The following is a 22,529-nucleotide window of genomic DNA, read 5'->3' on the forward strand; positions in this document are numbered from 1 at the left end:
ACTGACAATGCTGAACTAGTTGAATACTAAATAATTCCAGCTGCCGGTCATCGCCAATTCCGAACAGCACAAAAGGAATGTGTAAACCTTATCAGGAAATATATTTATCATCCACTGTTATTCCAGAAATGTTCATAGGTTATTCATTCAGATGCAGAAGAAGCACCAAATGACAGATTTGCCAGGTTTTTCATAAAAATGACTGCTATAAACTGCATCCAATATTCTTAATTGCTAAAATAGTAATGAATGTTGTCTGCACATTGACCTCATGCAATATTTGCTGGTTCAACCAACTTCTGTTGATAACTTTTGACAAAGTTCAACTGTGCAGAAATGCAGCCACCAACATTGTCAAACAACTTTTTTGGACTTGATGGTTTCAAATGATCCTGGTACCTTTCCCAGAACAAAGTCTGAATTTGAGAATATTTAGAAACTAAACTAATTGTGGAGAGCACAGTAAAGAAGATAAATTTAACATCCTTCCATATACTTCATGTTAAAAGCAAGTCCATTAACATTGCTTAAACAAAAGCAATGTATTTTAGCTGATATGTTTATTTCTAACTCTGAAGGTTGTTTCTCCAGTATATTGATCTGGGAAATTTTTTTGCAGTTTTCAAGAGTAATTTACTACCAGCAATGTGTTAAGCCATATGTGCAAATTAATGCAAAACAATTGAGATTCAGCAATTTAAGAGTCAGAAATTATTAATTTGACCTACATTAAGCAGAAACTTTCAGAAACATGGAACTGTGGGAAACCACAGAAACATGGGGTAGAGTTTCCTGGGCATACCTTGAGGTTTTAAAATAGTTGGTGGGGGAACTTCATTGAGTAGGTTGGAAAAATATGCGAGTTTCCCAAGAGCGAATTAAACTTTTGCAGTTCAGTTCTTGGAATTTTTCAGGAGGGTTAGGTTTCAAGACATCGGTGACCTTGCTATCGAGATTCATGGCAAGCCAGTCAATAACATGGACCAATTCTCATACCATGAGAACCCTGCTTCAGCAAGGTTAAGTTTCATCATGATAAGATGTTGAAACTTAACATGCTCTCCAATGTACCAACTTTGTCTTTGGCCATCTGACGAACAGAGTTTTTGATGAGAAAAACTTCAAAGCTGGCACCGTGTTCACAGTCCACAGGACAGTAGTATTCCCTGCCATTCCGTATTCATCAGACGCAGCAGATATTTCAGATGGGTGCACCCACCGCCTAGATCGCTCCCAAGAAGTTTCTCGAATGAGTGGTGGGCAGCAGCATACACTGTGTCAGAGCTGGGACAACATAATGTCCCAATCTCGGGCCCAGTCCCATTCCCAGGAGGGACCAGCATTGAGATTGACCCTGTGGCAATCCTGACCTGAGGAATGGCTTCCAGGACAGGGAGGATGATGATATACTTTTGGTGGTGGCGTTTGAGGCTGAGCAGTCCCTGAGCAGCACCAGGCCAGACTCTGAAAGCCTGCCAAACACCTCTCTCCTTGGCTTCAAACTATCCTGTGGCAATGTGTGGATTTCTCCTCATAACTACCCACTCTGGCTCTACCAGTTCAACATGGCTCAGGCACCCGTCTTCCAAGCATCCTGGTTTGTCTGCCCATTGGCTAGGGCAACACCTTCATCGTGATCATGGTCATGTCCCTCAGAGAAGATCGTGTTCATGGCCCCTTGGTCACTCAGCAAATCAAAGCATGTTACAAGGTGATGGGCATCCTGCAGGACCACAGCAGAAATAACAGGTCTCAGCCTGGTCTCTCAATGACTCTTGGTAGCCTGTGGTAGAACTCAGCCTGGTCCCTGCATGCTATGACAGCTTGGTGGATCTCTACCCAATTTCTTGGCAGCTCATGGCGTTGTCTTGGCTCGACATGTGAGTGGGTCATAGCCCGGCATGTTCCTGAGGCACCAGGAGAGATCAGAGAGGTGACAGCATTGGTATCTGTGGCAGTGGTGCCAAGAGCACGGAGCTGAGGTTACCCAGAGATCGAGATGAACGGAGGTCTCATCAAAGACTGGTGAATTTCTAACTTATTCCTTTATTCCTAGTTTAAATTAAGAAATACTTTAATGTTCAGTATTACCTTATTTCTTTATTTTTCTACTTAATCTATGAAGTAATGCTTGACATTTTAACTCTGTTTCTCTTATGATATTTTCATTCCTAAGTACCTTGGTACCTAATATGGCACGTTGCATGGTGACATTATACACTTTTCATTGTACTCTTGTACTTCTGTACTTGAGTACACATGACAATAAAATCTAAAAATCTAAATCAAAATCAAATCCCTGGGCCATGTCTCCACAAAATCCTAAAATCCACTGGCAGAAAAGATGCTTAAAAACCAGCATTCTTTTTCAAGCCAACATCCCTAGCTTCTGTTAAGCACTGGCTACTTTCAATAAGCTGAGGCGTATCATTCACAAACCTGGAAGACGTCTTCCAAAACAAGCTCTTGTCTCCAAGCTCCATCATGTTAAGCAGTTACCAGGAGGGAGAACACTTTAAGGAAGTCCTCAAAGCTTTCATGAAAATGTGTTAAATCTCGACTGACTCACGGAAATGTTTTCTGTCGATTTTCGAACCCCCACTATGACACCCTCTACCCTGGCCACCACGCCATCACCACCAAACTGGAAAAGAAGCGTCCATGAAGAAGTCAACCATTTTGAATATCTCTAGCAGCTTCAAGTAGAAGTCAAGTGTAAGCAGTGGGAACAGCTTCTGAAAATGTGAACACTGCGACCTGTGGCAGACTGTGTTGATCAGCGTTGGACTGTTAATCATCTCAGGGTTCATAGTTCCAGAGGGGCAAAAAATCATTCTTGTTGTGAAGGATTGCTTAAGTAAAAGGAAGCAGCCATGGCTTCATGTTGCTTACGTGGAGAACTGACAGCCACGGTTTGGGGTTCTCCTGAGGATGGATGCAAGTCCCACCCTGTGCTAATTCAAAAGCTCTTGCCTAAGAAATTAAGGCAGGTGGGACAGCTAAGTGGAGGTTCACATGCCTTGGGATTTTTGTTGGACGGCATTGAGCTCACATTCAGTGTAAAATCCTGTGCCTGGAATGGATTCAAATCCACAACCACCTGATTCATAGCTTCAACTGCCCAAAGCAGGAAGTAGAGCTACATGAGCTCACTAACCTCAGTAACTATTCAAAGGCCAGCACGTCTCTTTCTCATTTGCGTCATTGATTGTATGACATTAATGAAACTATACTCACCCTTTCTGCAACTGACATTCAGTCATTTGTTGTTTCTCGTAATTGGAAAATGCCCATCACTCAAAACACCTCCCTGGTGTGGAGGACTTCCTGAAAACTGCATTCCAACAGTAGGATTCTTCTACACCTTGGTTTTAGGTCCATTGCTTCAGCTTTGTGGCAGAACAGCTCTTAAAAACAATAATGATATGAATGGAATCTTACAGATCTTTAAGAGCTGCTGTCATTGTCATCCTTTCCTTCGACCTTCAGGTACCCTTAAATGTGCACTTGGTGCACTTCTGAATCATATTAACTAGATCACCATGTTGTATGCATGTTTATAAGGGATGTAATTTAGACTAAACAACCTGACTACACTCAATCATTTTGAAAGCGGGGTGCAGAAGCCAACCTCTATTTTAATATGCATAAATTATAGAATGATCCCTACGTTTTTACAAAAACAGAAGTTGCTGGAAGGACTCATCTTCATAATCCTGCATGGGATTTTTACCATGTCTCGCCTATCTAACCTGCACATGCCTGGACACTACTGGGCAATTTGTTTTTAGCAAGGCCAACTTACTTAACCTGCATATCTTTGGACTGTGGGAGAAAACCGGAGCACCTGGAGGAAACCCACCCCGACATGGGGAGAATATGCAAACTCCACACACGCAGTTGCCCAAGGGTAGAATCAAACCCAGGCCCCGGACACTGTGAGGCAGCATCAATAGCCACCTTCTTCTCCAGGACAATTCAGAATGGATAATAAGTGCTGCGTAATCATTGAAACCACATTCCATGCATTAAAAAAAATCAAGCAGGAACTTTCCTGACTGGACAACGGTGGAGAGGTATTAAAGAAGGATAATGCAATTAATTCTGTAGTCAGGCTAAGAAGAAATAGGAAGCTTAGCTTGCCTTAACACGCCCACATTTTTAAAAAAATTCTTTTCTGGCTTGTGGGCTTTTGTTTCCCCATTTTCCTGTAATCAATTTGTTGTTCTGTAGAATACTACTCTTCATGTGGTCTTTAAAATTTGATGGCAGCTCCTGCCTCTTCTAGTCTTTTGGTCAATGAATTCTAGGTCCCTACCACCTTCCAAATGAAAGAAATGTTCTTCCTCATACAACTAATTCATCGATCAATTATGTAATCTATGCCACCGGTTTTGAGTCTAGTGACCCTTCTTTAGAATTGGACTCCAAATGTTAATGCGGTTTTCTCTCCACAGATGTTGCCAGACCTGCTGAGTTCCTCCAACAAGCTTTGTTTGTGTTTCAGATTTCCAGATTCCACACTTCTTTGTTTTATCTATTTTCAGAAGTCTGTTTAATGTCCCTGAAATAGAAATAAAAACACTTTGGCAAGTTTCCAAAGGTGCTCGTCATTTAGGGAAAACAGTGAAATGGAATTTGAGTCAAACAAAGAAAACGGTATCTGAGGAATTGTGAATGTTGTTGAACATTGTGCATTAATCAGCAAACATTTCACTTCTGACCTAATGATGGTGGGAGGTTTGTTGCTTATGCAGTTAAAATAGTTGAGCTTAAGACACTGCCCTGAGGAACTGATACAGACAAGCCCTGGGGGATCTGAGATGACTGACCTCCCACAACCACAAATGGGACAGGAACAGAAATCATAGACTTCAGTACTGCTGCTGGTCACCATCCAAAATTCCCCTAATCTGACTACAGAGTCCACAACCAAAACATGAGCACACCAGGCACCCTGGCTCCTCAGGCCCCAGTTATTAGGCCTGATGTATCACCTCCCAGGCCCTGACCGTGACTATCTTCTTTTGTATTTTGTATGAGTCTATTCAGTGGAGACTCTTCCCCGATTCCCATTGACTCCAATTTGTTGGAGCTCCTTGATGTCATATTCCATCAAATTCTGCATCAATATAAAGGGCAGTCACTGTCAACTCACTACTAGAGTTCAGCACTTTTGTTCATGTTTCTAACAAGTAATAATGAGGTCAGGAGCTGAGTTGTCATGGGGAAATCCAGTCTGAATATCAGTGAGCAGTTTATTCTTATGCAAATACTGCTTGATATTACTGTCAACAACCCCTTCCATCATTTTGTTGATGATTGAGATCGGACAGATAGGGCAATCATTTGCTGGCTTGGATCATCCTTATTTTTTGTTCACAAGACTTACTTAGGTGATATTCCATATTGCCATGTATATTACAGGTAGATGTAATGGAGCGTCTTGTCTAGGAATCAGTTCATTGTGGAGCCCAGGACTTCAATAATATTACTGAATGCTGTCAGGGCCCATATCCTTTGCAGTAACCAATGCTTTCAGCAAGTTCTTGATATCATGTGGAGTGAATTGAATTGACTGAAGACTGGCATCTTTGATGTCCATGAAGGGTCAAAACTGCTCAATAAGGCCAGCAATGGCCTTATTTCAAGGGGATTGGAGTATAAGAATAGAGAAGGCTAATTGCAACCATACAATGTGCTGGTGCAGCCATATCTGGAGGATTGTAAGCAGTTTTGGATCCCTTATTTAAGGAAAGATACTTTTTTTAATGGAGGCAGTTCGGAGAAGGTTCAATAGGATTATCGATGGTATGGAGTGATTGTCTTTTGAGCAAAGGGTAAACAGATTGAGAAGTTGCTCACTGGAGTTTAGAAGAATTGGAATTGATCTCATTAAAATGTATGGGATTCCTAAAGTGCTTGACAGCATAAATGCTGACAGAATGTTTCCCCTCACGGGAGAGTCTAAAACCAAAGACATTGAGAATAAACAGGCATCAATTTAAGACTGAGATAATGAATAATTTCTTCTCTTAGATTGTTTTGAAACTTTTAAATTCCTTGCTACGGAGAGGTTTGGGGGCAGAGATCTTATATATAATTAAGGCTGAGTTGGATAAATTTTGATCTGTAGGGGAATCAAAGATTACAAGGAAAGTGCAGGAAATGGACATGAGGCTTGTTGGATCAGCCACTATCCTATTGAATGGCAGAGGAAGCCCGAGGAGCCAAATGGCCTAATACTGTTCCTATTTCTTATCATCTTACGATCTCACAGATCAACACTGGTTCCCAAAAAAGGCAACATCTCGATTTTAAAACTCTCATCATTGCTTTCAAATCCCTTCATAACGTTGCCCCTTCCTTAAGCTGCATTTTCCTCCAAAACCACCAGCCACCAAGATATCTGATACTTCCCCAGTGGTGGAGTATTGTGCAACCTTCAATTTAATCATTCTGTCATTGGTGGTTGAGCCTTCAGCTGCTCAGGCCCTAATCTCTGGAATTCCCTCACAGCTTTCCTCACCCACCTGCCTCATGTTTGTTATAAAACGTACCTCTGACGAGGTTTTTGATTGTTTGACCCAGAATATTCTTATGATACTCAATGCCATTTTTTTATAATGTCCTTCTGAAGAAGCTTTGCAAAACAATATTATGTTAACGGTGGTATATAAAATATACAGGCCAATAAAAATTCATATCAGGCAGAGAGTCAAATAGACTGTCAAATGTCATAAACATCGAAAGAACTGCAGATGCTGTAAATGAGGAACAAAAACAGAAGTTGCTGGAAAAGCTCAGCTGGCGTGGCTGCATCTGTGAGGAAAAATTAGAGTTAACATTTCAGGTCCGGTGACCCTTCCTCAGAACAAATAGAAATTGTACCTGTTACTTCGATCAACTCCAGTCAACCTTTTTAGTCTGTGTGTTTCACTTAGGTTGGATTCAAATCAAACTGCGTTTCACCAACTAAGCCCAGCTTCAAAGAAATAGAAGCAAATGTTGAAAACTTGCAAATCCTGTCCAAATGTTCTGAGGAAGGGTCACCAGGCACAAAACGCTAACTCTGATTTTTCCTCACAGTTGCTGCCAGACCGGCTGAGTTCCCTAGTAAATTCTGTTTTTATTCCTGATTTACAGCATCTGTAGTTCTTTAAAAATTGCTTAAAATTAAAACTTAAAGTGCTTTTCCAATTGCATCATGGTGGCAAATGCTAAAACCACCAAATAATTTGCATTAACTACAACAGCTTCACAGATGTCATGTGGTACAGTCTTACATCCCTATCTCTAGGCTAGAAGCTCTGGGTTCCCATCCTGTCTCTCAGGAGTGCCCATGATGAGGTTCAAAGAGCTGATAATCAGCTTGGCAATCCTTCTATCACTTCCCTACTATTCCAAAAGGGAAAATGAGTTTGCAAGAGGAGATAACACTGACTTCCGAGATTTAAAAGCTAAAAATATTCCAGTTGGCAGTATTTTTTATCTTAGATGAATTGATATTGACCAGTAAGTTAACAGTTTAATTGTAATTTTAACCAAGGTGAGATTGCTTGACAAAATTGAATTTAGTTCCAAAAGGGAATTGTCAGAATCTTCAAACTTACCATAAAGTTGAAATTGGTCTTGGGCAGCAGTCTGTTTTATCCCCACCTGATTACTGAATTCATAATATGCCAGTAGAAAACATGATTAGAGATAATATCTCTGGCAAGAAATGTCTAAGATGCCATGCTTTATACTCAAATTTATTAAAGGTATTGACACTAACAGACAAAACACAGACTGATGCTAAATGTTTATTGATTCCAGACAGATGCACGCCTGTCAGGAATGCCAACATATTCCTTTCTGAACACAGGCACTGTGCTTTTAAATTGAGTTAGAAAGCATATTTGAATGGATTAGAGCTTGCATTCTTTTTATTTTTTATGACTGCATAAAAATATAAATTGTATCCATTACTTCAAGCAACTCCAGTCAATTCTTTAAGTCTGTGTGCTTTACTCAATTTGGGTTCAAATCAAACTGCTCTGCACCAACTAAGTCCAGTTTCAAAGAGATTGAAGCAAATGTTGAAACCGTGAAAATCCTATTCAAATCATAAAGAAGTTTCATTCTCACACTCCTGTGATCCACTTCAGAACAAATGGAAATCAGACAGTGGGAGTTAACTTTGTAGTTAGCACACACTGCTGCTACTCAGTGTAGTGATGATGGGAGAGGATGCTGGTGGATGTGATGTCTATCAAGCAGGCTGCTTTGTCCTGAATAGTGTCAGGCTTCTTGACTGTTGTTGAAGTTGCATCATCCAAGCAGATGGGGAGCAATCCATCACATTCCTGTCTTGTGGCTTGTAGATGCTGGGCAGGCTTTGAGGAATCAGGAGGTGAGTTAGCCATCACTGTATTCCTAACCTTTGACCTGTTCTTATAGTCACTGCGTTTATATAATGAGTACAGTTAAGTTTCTGGTCAATGGTAACCCCACCAGGATATTGATATTGGGGACTTAGTGATGGCAACACCATTGAATGTCAAGGGATGGTGGTTAAATTGTCCCTTATTTTGAGATGGTCATTGTCTGGCATTTGTGTGGTTTGAATGTTACTTGGCACTTGTCAGCCCAAGCCTGAGATTTAGTCAGAACTTGTGCATATGAACATGAACACTGCCAATATCTGAGGAGTCATAAATTGCGCTGAACATTGTGCAATCATTAGCAAACATCCCCACTTCTGATTTTATGATGGAGCAAAGGACGTTGATAAAGCAACTGAAGATGTTGGGCCTAGGGCACTACCCGGAGAGCTGCTACAGAGATGTCCTGGAGCTGAGATGACTGACCACCATTAACACATCATTTCCCTATGTGTCAGGTATAACTCCAACCATCAGAGACCTTGCCCTCTGATACCCATTGATTCCAGTTTTGTTAGGTCTTCTTGATGCCACACTCGTTCAAATGTGACCGTGATGTCATGGACTGTCACTCTCAGCTCACCTCTGGAATTTTGCTGTTGTTCGAACTAAGGCTGTAATAAAGTCAAGAGCTGAGTGCCTTGTTGGAACCCAAAATGGGTGTCGCTGATTAGGTTACTGCTGAGCAAGTGCTGTTTGACGGAACTGTTGAGGACATGTTCCATTGCTTTACTGATGATCAAGAGTAGACTGACAGGGCGGTAACTGGCCGGTTCGGGTTTGCCCTGCTTTTTGTGTATGGGACATACCTGAGCAATTTTCAACATTCTTGGGCAAATGCCAGTGTTGTGGCTGCACTGGAACAGCCTGGCTGGGGGAGCAGCAAATTCTGGAGCGCAAGACTTCAGTGCTATTGCTAGAATGTTGTCAGGACCCATAGACCTTGCAGTATCCAGTGTCTCCAATCACTTAAATAGAGAACATAGAACAGTACAGCATAGTACAGACCCTGTAGCCCACAATGTTGTGTCGACCTATTATCCTAATCTAAGATCAAACTACCTTGCATACCCTACATTTTATTATCATCCATGTGCCTATCCAAGAGTTGCTTAAATGCCCCTAATGTACCTGACTTCACTACCACTATCGGCAGTGCATTCCATTCACCCACCACTCATTGTGTGAAGAACCTACCTCTGACATCTCCCCTTTACCTACCTCCAGTCACCTTAAAATTATGCCCCGTCATCATAGTCATTTCTGCCCTGGGAGAATGTCTCTGGCTATCCAGTCTAGCTATGCCTCTCATCATCTTGTACACCTCTATCAAGTCACCTCTCATCCTTCTTTATTCCAATGAGAAAAGACTTAGCACCCTCAACTTTTCCTCATAAGACCTGCCCTCCAGTCCAGGCAGGATCTTGGTAAATCTCCTCTGTACTGTCTCTAAAACTTCCACATCCTTCCTGTAATGAGGCGACCAGAACTAAACACAATATTCCAAGTGTGGTCTAAGCAGAGTTCTATAGTGCTGCGGCATAACCTCATGGCTCTTAAACTCAATTCCCTGCCAATGAAAGCCAACACACCATATGCCTTCTGAACAACCCTATCAATTTTGAGGGATCTATAGACATGGACCCCAAGATCCCTCTGTTCCTTCACACTGCCAAGAATCCTGCCATTAACCCTGTATTCTGCGTTCAAATTAGACCTTTGAAAATGAATCACTTCACACTTTCCTGGGTTGAATTCCATCTGCCACTTCTTTGCCCAGCTCTGTATCCTGCCAAAGTCCCGTTGCAACCTACAATAACCTTCCACACTATCCTTAACTCCACCAACCTTCCTGTTATTGGCAAACTTACTAACCCACCCCTCCACTTCCTCATCCAAGCCATTTATAAAGAGCACAAAGAGCTGAGGTCCCAGAACAGACCTCTGCAGAACACCACTGGTCACTGAGCTTCAGGCTGGATACTTTCTGTCTACTCCCACCCTCTGTCTTCTATTGGGCAGCCAATTCTGTATCATACAGCCAAATTTTCCTGGATCCCATGCCTCCTTATTTGATGTCATCTGGAGGGAATCAAATTGGCTGAAGACTGATATCTGTGATGTTGTGGATCACTGTATGTGGTCAAGATGGATCATCTGCTTGAGACTTCTGGCTGAAGATTGCTGCTGATGCTTCAGCCTTATCTTTTGCACTGATGTGCTGGGTTCTTCCATTATTTAGGATGGGAATATTTGTGGAACGTCCTCCTCCAGTGAGTTGTCTAAAAGACCCCACAACCCATTCATAATTGGATGTGACAGGACTGCAGAGTTTAGATCAGATTTGTTAGTTCTGCAATTGCTTAGCTCTGTCACTTTCTGATTATGCTGTTTGGTATGCAAACAGTCTGATGTGGTAGCTTCATCAGGGTGATTTATTTTTAGGAATGCCTGGCGCTGCTCCTGGCATGCACCCCTGCACTCTCCATTGAACCAATGTTGATCCCCTAGCTTCATGGTGATGGTTTAATGGGGGATAAGCCAGGCCATGAGGTTGCAGATTTTGCTGGAGTACAATTCTGTTGCTGTTGATGGCCCACAGCGCATCATGGATGCCCAGTGTTGAATTGCTAGATCTGATCAAAATCTGCCCTATTTAGCACTATAAGAGTGCCTTTCTCATGATGCAGGTTAACCTCAATGTGGAGAGTAATTTCATCTCATGTGATAAACGAAAGCCACTTCCTGGTTTAACTAGAGGCGCCCTTGTCACTAACAAGGTGCATTTTATCGTACATTAGCAGCTAGCTACAGATTGCATTGTTTCAGGGACTTGGAGGAGGACCAGTTGTTAGATCTCACTCCTTTGGGCTTAACCCATGAGCCCACATGACATCCTCACAGTGGATGGCACTTATGGCACTCCTCAGTATGAACCCTTTCTGACTACGTACAACATTAAGCAATCTGCTCCTGCTCAGCCTCTAAACTGATGTTTTGCATGCGACCCAGCTCACAGATGTAGAATGTTTGAACACGAACCCGAAACAGGATGAGTCAATCTTTCTTTCCAATATCCAAAATAACATCTAGAATCATTACTCATTTCCTTTCATGTTGTCTTTCTGTTTGTTGCTATTAATGCAGAACACTGCAGTTTACTCTGCAAAAGGGAATTGTTTATATGTATGTACAGTGCTACACAACATGGCTGTTCTGTAATTTGTTTTAAGCGCTTCGCCAAAACCCAAGACGTCTGGTTACTGAAGGTGATGACTTCAAATACTCCCTCAGCTCCTGACTAGATTGACTACCAGAGGATGGAATCATACAGTAGGAAACTGCAAATAAAATCATATCGTTGTGTCATTTAAACTGGTTGATATATGTCTACAATGCTCAGTACCCACAACAGAAATTAAGTGATTTTACATCAGTCTAATGAAACTTACTCCAAAATTGCTCACAATATCTAACCAGAAATGTTTGAATTTCTGATTTCAGATTTTAGTGATCTCAATTAAACCATTGCATTTTCCAGGCCAGGGCAATGTAGACTGAATCAGAATTGTTACTGCCATATGGCTGGTAAATTTTCCAGCAGAAATTGAGCTAAAATGAGATGTCACTTTTCTTTTGTTTAGAAATTATTGATAAGGTCTGCTGAAAATACATCTGAAATATTTTCTGAACTTGTGTTGCCAGCCCACCCACCCAGAACAAAAAGGAGCTTGACTGAAATATTGTAACTGGTGTTCTTCAATTGATTTAGGCCCCCATACAATGTGAGCCCTTGCATCGGACAGAACTGACAATATACATGCTCCATTTCACAGCACTGCTTGTTGAGTAACCTAACCTGTTGCTGTTGAAGAATGAGTGCTCCCTTGGTCCTTTAATAATTACGTTACCTAAAGCTGGTCTCCTCAGTCACTTGACCCATTGAAGATGTCATTGAATATCCCTCCCTGGCTGACACTGCTGACATTCATAAATGCTTCTGTGTGCAAAGATTATATATTTTTGGATGACGTTGTAAGAAAATCTGCCCTATGTGATAAATATTTTATCATTTTAGGAGCAGCTTCAGTAATAGTTCATTGGCATTCCAGTGAAGTGTCAATGTTATTGCCTGAATTAAAAACAAATCTGGCAGAAAGTAAAATTTACACTGAGATCAATTCAGAATTTGCCTGTCTCTATAAACAATTTACAGATGTCTAATAGTCAGATTAATCACAGTTTATGCTAAAATGGCAAATGCCTGTGTAAAGCCAGTCACAAAATGGCATTTGTCCTTTCTGCAAAGCAATGGAAAAATCACCTTTTTCTGCATAATTAATAACTTATGTAGTTATATCCCCAAAAGCAAATGTTTCAAAGCTGCACAACTTACAACTTTTTATGTGGGTCACAATGTGCAAATATGGGCACTTTGACATTTTTAAAATTTGTGCATGCATGATGGCCATCACTGGTTAGAACAGCATTGACCCGGATGAGGCAGTGGTGAACTGTCTTCCTGAACCACTGCAGCCCTTGGGCTATAGGAACACTCATGGCTATAAGGAAAAAAATTTGAGGAATTTGACCCATCAATAGTGAAGGAATGACAATAAAGTACCACACCAGAATGGTGCATTCCTTAGAGGGGAACATGCATGTAGTGGTGCTCCAGTGCATTTGCCTCCATTCCAAGCTGTAGAGGTCGTGGGTTTGGAAGATTATTTTAGAGGACACTTTGTCAATTACTGCAATGCACCTCATAAATTGTCCACACGGCCACAACGATGCGTTGTTGGCGAATACAGTAAATACTGTAAGTGGTGGATGGAATGCTAATCAAGGGGATTGCTTTGTCCTGGGTGGTTTTCAGGTCTTGCTGCGTATGGATATGAACTATTTCAGTATCTGAGGAGTCATGAATGGTGCTGAACATTGTGCCATCATCAGTGAACATCCCCACTTCTGAATTATGATGGAAGGAAGGTCATTAATGAAACCGCTAAAGTGTGTTGAGTCAATTGTACTACTCCAAAGCCCTCCTGCAGCAGTGCCCTGTGGGCAAGACAATTGAAAGCCAACAACCACAACAATCTTCTTTTATAGCAGGTATGGCTTGAACCAATGGAGAGTTACCCCAGATTTTCGTGTTTTGCTGGGCGTTTGGCTTGATGCCACAATCAAATTCTGCCCTTCTATCAGGGGCAGTCACTCTCAACTTACTGTGGAGTTCAGCTGTTTGCCCACATTTGGCAAATGCTGTAATGAGGCCAGGAGCTGAGTAGCTCTAGTGTAACCCAGCCTGCGTGTCATTGAGCTGGTTATTCCTTTATAAGCACTGCTTGATGTAACTGTCGATGACGTCTTTCAGCACTTTGCTACTGATTAAGAGTAGACTGATAGGGTGATACTTTGTTGGTTAGATCCTAGTGGGAGATTTCTAGAGCACAAGCCTTTAGTACTATTGTCAGGACCTATAGCTTTGCAATACCCAGTGTCTCCAGCCATTTATTGATAGTATGTGGAGTGAATCAAATTGGTTGGAGATTGTCAGCTGTGACACTGAGGACCTCTGGAGGAGACTGAAATGGAACAGCCACTCAAAACTTTAAGCTGAAGATTTTTGAAAATACTTTAACCTTGCCTTTTGCATTGAAGAGGTGGGCTATCCAATTGCTGAGAGTAGAACATATTGCAGACCATCCTCCTCCGATTAGATGTTTAATAATCCGTTACTTTCACAAGTGGATGCGGCAGGACCGAGAGCTTAGATCTGGTCTTTTGATAGTGCGATTGTGTATCCTGTCTATTGCATGTTGCTGTTTGATGTTAGACATACAAAGAGCCCTGCTGTGCAGCTTCACTGTGTTTGTTGTGGCCCCTGGCATGCCCTTCTCCGATCTTCAGTGAACCAATGTTGACCTCCCAGCTTTGTTGTAATTGTAACATGACAATGGTGGTAGGGGGGACTGATTATTCAGGCCATCAGGTTAGAGGTTATGACTGAATACAATTAATGCTGAAGATTGCCCACAGCACCCCATGGATGCCCAGTTTTGAGTTACTGCTTCTGTTGCATTTAGCACAGTGGTAATGCCACTCAACACAGTAGAGATCATCTTTAATGTGACGCTTCATCTCTGCAAGGTCACTCACAGATTGCCCAAGATAAGGTCAAGCAAATTTTTCCCTCTGGTTTTTTTCACACCACCTGAATCTGATTCAATCTAACAGCTATAACCTTTGGGACTTGGCCAGCTCAATCAGCAGCGATACTACTGAACGCCTCCTGATGATGGAAATTAAAGTCCCCCACTTTTGACATTGTTACCACACATTGTTTCTTCTGACTGGTGTTCAACATGATGGCATAATTATTCTTCTGCTGATGAGTGGCATAGCTGATAATAAGGAGGAGGTATCCCTTCCCACATTTAACCTGATGCTATGAAATGTCATGGAGTGGAGTCAATGTTGTAGATTTCTAGGGCAATCCTGCCTTATTGTAAACTATTATGCTGGCATCTCTGGGGGGTCTGTCCTGCCAGTGAGACAGAAAATATTCAAGGATAGTGATGATGGGGTCTGAAACATTGTCTGCAAGGTATGATTGCATGACCATGACTATGCCAGGGTATTGCTTGACTAGCCTGTGGAACATTTCTCCCAGATTTTGCATATGCCAAGAGGACTTTGCAGAGTTGGCAGGGCTATGTATGCAATTATTTATCCAGTGCCTAGGTCCATGCCAGATGGCCCTTTCAGTTCAGTTTTGTAGTAATTTGATGCGGATGAATAGGTCAGTGCAGTAATGAACCAGATCATTATAAAAACAACGACCATCCTGCTACATAGTTGATATTAGATTGGATTTAAATTTCAGATTTTGTTTTATTGAATTCAAATTTCATCATCAGAATTCACTATCTGCCATTGAGGGATTTTATCCCATGTCTCCAGATCAGCCACGTCTGTGTAGCTAGTCCGATGATACAACCAGCAAGCCACCACCACCTCACCGCAGAAGAATTTTGTATCCTCGTTCCGTTCAGAAGATGACGGAAAAATTTTGGATTTTGCCATAAAAAATGATGCGGGTTGTTACAGTTATTCAGGCCATGTGATTATTAAAATATGAAATGCAAGAGTCTCATATAAGATCCACACAAAAAGCAATGCGCTACTGTTTGAATGCATCAATCTTATTACATTCCCTAAATTTTTTTCTCAGATTTATCATGTGTGACAGTGATAATAGGTTCCAATTTAAAAATATACTACCCACCAAATCGTTACTCTGCTGAGGTACTGCTTGAAGCAATATTATCTAAGATCGACAATATAGCTAAGCTGACTTATGTATCTTTTACAAATTACATACTTAAATAATTCAACAGCCTGAAGGAAGAATATTACCTTGACAATCTTTATATGCGTTATTATTTCCAAGTACACATTTTGTCTTGTATTAATCAAACAAAACTGTGCATATAAGAACTTTCTTTTTAATATTCCATAATAGCAATAGTAAAAAAAATTCCATTCTCAAAGTGAAATAGATGAATCATGAATGTGCGCACATTTTGATGTAGTCACAATTGATAAAAGTTGGAAAAAGACTGTGAGTAAAGTCATAGGAGTTGAAAAGAGGGAGGGCATGTGGGAGATGAAAAAAAATGCAGTTCAAGATTGTGACTTGCAGCTATTATCTCTTTGCGGCAATTCATTACAATTTTATGGTTTTCCAATGAATTCTATTTTGTATTGTGCATCCACTTTCTGTGACAACCAACTGAATTACATCAAGTTTCAACTATATTTTCTCTATAGGCTATAATCCATATCACTTTAAGATTTTGAGACTGACTTTCTCCTGAAGAGAGAAACAGATCAGCAGAGCAAGCATGTACTCGAGGCTACCGTGACAATTTATTGAACCCAGTGATGGAGCCACTTTATTTGCTTTGATTAAATAGACTGTAAATGTAAGTACTGTGTGTAATTTATATTCCACTGTCAACCCGCAGTACATTATTGTTTAAATGCATCAGTGTCATTCCTTCTACCATAAAATGTTATTAAAAATTTTCAAAACATGACAGATTTTTTTAATATTGCAGAAGTTGCCTATAATACATCATCTGATGCAGTCCATGAAGTACAATGAATGTATTTTACAGCATGGGCCAAAGGAGCAGAACATTAACAGAGCAGTCAGGAAGCTGATTCACACCCATGGGTTTGACTGCTGCTCAGGTTAATATACACACCGGGGTATAAATAAGGCAATGTTCTCTCTTAAGTAAGTGATTGAAATAGTCTACAAATCATTGTAGAAATCCTGGGAGTCAAATCCCAGCCTTGTTCTGAGCAGTTGGTAACAAAGATTTCTGCAGGCAAAATCCTCAAAGCTTCTTTGAATCAAAGAGAATTCTACATCATATGTACACTGGTAACTTGGGTGAGTTTTGAGGTAAAATGTATTGAAGTCTGATTTTTGCCTGATTGTAGAAAATATTTTTCAACTAATCAGTGTTCAGCAAATTTCATGCATTGAGTAATTGAGTGATTTTCTTATGTCTGGAAGACTGTGCTTCCATCTATCTCTTGGGATGAGTCTACAGTACCTCTGCTTCACCTTCATGTTTTTATTTGCTTCCTTATTTGACCACCGTGACTTTAGTGTTTCCTTTCCTCCTCTTTATTCTTGTAGGAAAATATATACATTGCACATGGCATGGAAAAATCCTAAACTTCTCAATTTTTCTTGAGCTGTTTTCTTCATAGTCTATGGGTGGAATTCTGTAATGGTCTGAGTGTTGGGAATTGAGCTCCTTTTTAAAACAATCTTCATTTAGTATTCCTTGCTTAGCACTTCTTATGCCAGATGAGACGTCATCCAACTGTAATATAGTAATAAACAGCGTTCTAAAGAGACAAACAAAACAAAACTTACCAGGGGCCTTATTATTCTATTATGAATGAAGTGTTTCAGAAAATAGAAGTTTTGGTTTTTACAAGAAATGAAAACTAACCTTCAAGAGGTGGACAAGGGCAAACATTCACTCTGCCATCATAAGTAGCTGGTCATGGTCATTGGTTGAGAAGGTTAAGACAAATGATTGACACAGCATAGATGACCGGCCCTCAAAATAAGGTATATCAATAATCAATCAGAAGGAGACAGAGGATCCAGTGGAATGAGCCAATTGAAGGAGACCAGAAGTTCCAGGAGTTCCAAATATCAAGCATCTGTCCTGGCTCTTGCAGCTGCACTGTGGACTGTTTTCTCCTGGGGCATGAGACAAAGGGAGGGATTGAGTGTGATGAAAGTGAGTGGTGCAGTTGTTAAGATAATAAAATGTGAGGCTGGATGAACACAGCAGGCAATCTCCAGCATCTGCAGTTCCCATTATCTCTGGTGCAGTTGTTAATGTTGGTAAAGTTGGGGGAAAAGGTGTCAAAGTGTTCCAAGTGACTGAGCAGGCAGCACATAGGCACACAGGGGCTAACAAAGTGGGGCAACTGGGAGGTCACAGTGTATGAGGAAAGATGTTGGAGGCAATAGGGAGATTAGTATAGTGTGAGTGTTGGTGGGAAGTGAGTGCAGGAGCAGCAACAGAGTGGGTATGAGGTCATAAAAAGTAGATGGTGTTCTTCTCCAGCGCAATCCATAGCTTTCAACTTTTAGTAAGATATAAGCCTGAGGCCATCATCTTCCAACCAGTTGTATCCCTCTCAACCTTGCTGTGGGCTAGCTTTTCCTGCAATGAGACAAAGGAGAGTTTGATTGGATGACATGCAAGAGCAGCTAGGGGTAATGCTGGAGTAGACACAGTAGTGAGGTGTTCCCAGTGAGTAAGTAGGAAGTGCAGAGGGTAAGAAGGCTGAGTACTTTGGGAGAATGATGTGGGTGAGAAGCGTCAAATGAATATGAAGCACGCAGTGGTGAGAGTTGTAGTTTACTAGCATTGGTGAGAACAAGTGCAGTGGTAGTTTTGGAGTAAATGTGAAGTAACAGAGAGAAGATGGGGTTTTACCCTTGCTGAACTCAGGACTTTTATCTTGCATTTTTGGGTGTCTTACTTCAGCCAGTATAGGACATCGCACTGACCTAAGTTACAATTTCTCTTCAAAGTTGGCAGGGTCTTGCCAAGTGTTGCCATGGGCTTCACTGATGATCAACGAGGTAAAAGACGGCCCTCCCTTCCACTAGCATCTCCAGGTCCTGGTTCTGATAGTGGTGGGGCTATTTCTCCTCTGCAACATTTTCAACCTTCAGGTTTGAAAACTCTAATTTAAGCTTCCAATCTTGCCTGCAGTGTCTGTTGTGTTGAGCAGATGCACTTTAAATGTGATACCAGATGCGTAATAAGCTGGAAGGTTCCTGCAGCAGTAAGTACTTGCACCTTGCTCACAATAATAATTCCCCAAGAAAGATTCCCAAAAGATCAGCAGCATAATTAATGAGGTGAAAAGCAGAAGAGAGTATGAGGCAACCCAGCCCCTGACCATAGTGTACTAGATGCCATGTATCTCACTCTTCACCACTCTTTGGCTGCAATTGGGAAAAGCCAGGCCTATCGTTTTGGTTCTTTTGCTGAAGGGTAAATGATTAAAAGCAGGAATTTATTGCATGCACATCCAAAAATCTGCTTCAAAGATATGATCTTTGTAGAGTTCTTAGGGTGAAATTTGTATATTAGTGAGAATCCTGTGAATAAATCTTCCTGCTCATTGTACAGATAAAGTGTGTGACGAACCGAATACAAAACTGATATGAAAGCAGAATACTAAATCTGAAATCCAAATGAATGATAATAGCAGCATTATTAATTGCTGGATACTGGCAACAAAATTATTGAGAAATATTATCCACCTGTAATGGAAGTTGGAGTTGAATATTTTGAAAAACTATGTGCAATAGATTCATTTTTGTTATAACAATAATAGGCTACTTCTAAGAAACTTCTTTTTTTCATTCAGTCATGGGATCTCAGGAACAAAAATAAAGTTGCTGGAAAAGCTCAGTAGGTCTGGCAGCATCTATGAAGGAAAAAACAGAGTTAATGTTTCAGGTCTGGTGACCCTTCCTCAGAACTTAGCAGATCTCAGCATTGCTGTCCAGGCCACTATTTGTTGCCCATTCCTAACTGCCCTGGAAAATGAAGTGGTGAACTGTCTTCTTGAATTGCTGCATCACATATGATTTAGGGACATCCCACGGTGCTATGTGACAGAGTGCTGCAATATCTTGACCCAGTGACTGTGAAGAAATGCGAATTTGGCTGCAAGTCAAGATGGTGTGAGGCTTGGAGTGGAACTTGCAGGTGTTGCAGTCTTGAGCATCTTATCCTACTAGGTGATAGAGGTCCTGGTTTAGAAGGTGCTATTGATTGAAGCTACATGAGTAACTGCATACATCTTAAAATGGTACATATTGCTGCCACTTTCATCAGAAGGGAGTGAATGTTGGAAGTAATCATTGGAAGTGGTCAATGCAGTGTCTGTCAAGCAGGCTGTGACACTGGATGGTGTCAAGCTTTTTGAGCGCTGAGGCAGCAGCGTCCATTCAGGCAAGTGGACAATATTCTATGATAACAAAGTGTGAAGCTGGATCAACACAGCAGGCCAAGCAGCACCTTAGGAGCACAAAAGCTGACGTTTCGGGCCTAGACCCTTCATCAGAGAGGGGGATGGGGAGAGGGTTCTGGAATAAATAGGGAGAGAGGGGGAGGCAGACTGAAGATGGCGAGAAAAGAAGATAGGTGGAGAGGAGAGTATAGGTGGGGAGGTAGGGAGGGGATAGGTCAGTCCAGGGAAGACGGCAGGTCAAGGAGGTGGGATGAGGTTAGTAGGTAGGAAATGGAGGTGCGGCTTGAGGTGGGAGGAGGGGATAGGTGAGAGGAAGAACAGGTTAGGGAGGTGGGGACAAGCTGGGCTGGTTTTGGGATGCAGTGGCAGGAGGGGACAAGCTGGGCTGGTTGTGGGATGCAGTGGAGGAAGGGGAGATTTTGAAGCTTGTGAAGCCCACATTGATACCAAGCAGAATATGAGTTGCTGTTCCTGCAACCTTCAGGTGGCATCATTATGGCACTGCAGGAGGCCCAGGATGGACATGTCTTCTAAGGAATGGGAGGGGGAGTTAAAATGAGAGTTAAAACCAGCCCAGCTTGTACCCACCTTCCTAACCTGTTCTTTCTCTCACCTATCCCCTCCTCTCACCTCAAGCCACACCTCCATTTCCTACCTACTAACCTCGTCCCACCTGCTTGACCTGTCCATCCACCCCGGATTTACCTACCCCCTCCCTATCTCCCCACCTATACTCTCCTCTCCACCTATCTTCTCCTCTACCCATCTTCGGTCTGCCTCCCCCTCTCTCCCTATTTATTCCAGTTCCCTCTCCCCATCCCCCTCTCTGATGAAGGGTCTATCCCGAAACGTCAGCTTTTCTGCTCCTGAGATGCTGCTTGGCCTGCTGTGTTCATCCAGCTCCACAATTTGTTATCTTGGATTCTCCAGCATCTGCAGTTCCCATTATCTCTGGAGAAAATTCTATCATACTTTTGGTTTGTGCCATTTAGAATGTGGACAGGTTTTGGGAGACAACAGTTGAGTTACTGAGTGCAGGATTCCTATGTCATTTATATATGTATTTGTATGGCTAGTTCAGTTCAAGTTCTTCCAAAGGTAGCCTGCAGCATGTTGATAATAGGTACTCAGTAATGGTAATGTCATTGAATATTAAGGGCGCTGATTCTCTCTTAATAGAGATGGTCATTTCCAGGCAATTGTATGGCAAAATGTCACTTGCCACTTCTAATGTCAAACCTGCTTATTGCCTAGGTCTGGCTTCATATGGAGAGGACCTACTTTAGTATCTAATGAGCTGTGAATGGTGCTGAACTTATGCAATCACTGGTGAACATCAATTCATATGATCCCATTTTGGAGGGAAGGAGCCGAAAATGGTTAGACCTATGTAATGTAATTCCTCTCTTCAAGAAAGGAAATAGGGAAATACCCGGCAATTACAGGCCAGTAAGTCTCACGTCTGCAAGGTGTTAGAAAGGATTCTGAGGGATAGGATTTATGAACATCTGGAAGAGCATGGCTTGATTAAATGCAGTCAACATGGCTTTTGAGGGGCAGGGCATGCCTCACAAATCTTATCGAGTTCTTTGAGGTTGTGACTAGAAAAGTTGATGAGGGTTGAGCTGTGGATGTGGTGTATATGGACTTCAGCAAGGCATTTAATAAGGTTCCCCGTGGTAGGCTCATTCAGAAGGTCAGGAAGAATGGGATACAGGGGAACTTAGCTGTCTGGATACAGAATTGGCTGGCCAACAGAAGACAGCGAGTGCTAGTAGAAGGAAAATATTCTGCCTGGAAGTCAGTGGTGAGTGGTGTTCCACAGGGCTCTGTCCTTGGGCCTCTACTGTTTGTAATTTTTATTAATGACTTGGATGAGGGGATTGAAGGATGGGTCAGCAAGTTTGCAGATGACACAAAGGTTGGAGGTGTCGTTGACAGTATAGAGGGCTGTTGTAGACTGCAGCGGGACATTGACAGGATGTAGAGATGGACTGGGAGGTGGCAGATGGAGTTCAACCTGGATAAATGCGAGGTGATGCATTTTGGAAAGTCGAATTTGAAAGCTGAGTACAGGATTAAGGATAGGATTCTTGGCAGTGTGGAGGAACAGAGGGATCTTGGTGTGCAGATACATAGATCCCTTAAAATGGCCACCCAAGTGGACAGGGTTGTTAAGAAAGCATATGGTGTTTTGGCTTTCATTAGCAGGGGGATTGAGTTTAAGAGTCGTGAGATCTTGTTGCAGCTCTATAAAACTTTGGTTAGACCACACTTGGAATACTGCGTCCAGTTCTGGTCGCCCTATTATAGGAAAGATGTGGATGCTTTGGAGAGGGTTCAGAGGAGGTTTACCAAGATGCTGCCTGGACTGGAGGGCTTATCTTATGAAGAGAGGTTGACTGAGCTCGGACTTTTTTCATTGGAGAAAAGGAGGAGGAGAGGGGACCTAATTGAGGTATACAAGATAATGAGAGGCATAGATAGAGTTGATAGCCAGAGACT

General features: G+C 41.8%; 1 protein-coding gene across 1 annotated transcript in view; it reads left to right on the forward strand.

The window, feature by feature from the left end:
* The window catches only part of st8sia4 (ST8 alpha-N-acetyl-neuraminide alpha-2,8-sialyltransferase 4), a 105,681-nt gene extending 89,205 nt beyond the window's left edge, over positions 1-16,476 (forward strand). Inside the window, exon 6 of the mRNA XM_059644727.1 lies at positions 16,260-16,476. Coding sequence (XP_059500710.1) covers positions 16,260-16,266 — 7 coding nt within the window. The 3' untranslated portion in view covers positions 16,267-16,476. The remainder of the gene's footprint in view (positions 1-16,259) is intronic.
* The last annotated feature ends 6,053 nt before the right edge of the window (positions 16,477-22,529 follow it).

The sequence above is a fragment of the Stegostoma tigrinum genome, chromosome 3, assembly GCF_030684315.1.
Source record: "Stegostoma tigrinum isolate sSteTig4 chromosome 3, sSteTig4.hap1, whole genome shotgun sequence".
In the NCBI taxonomy this organism is placed as follows: domain Eukaryota; kingdom Metazoa; phylum Chordata; class Chondrichthyes; order Orectolobiformes; family Stegostomatidae; genus Stegostoma; species Stegostoma tigrinum.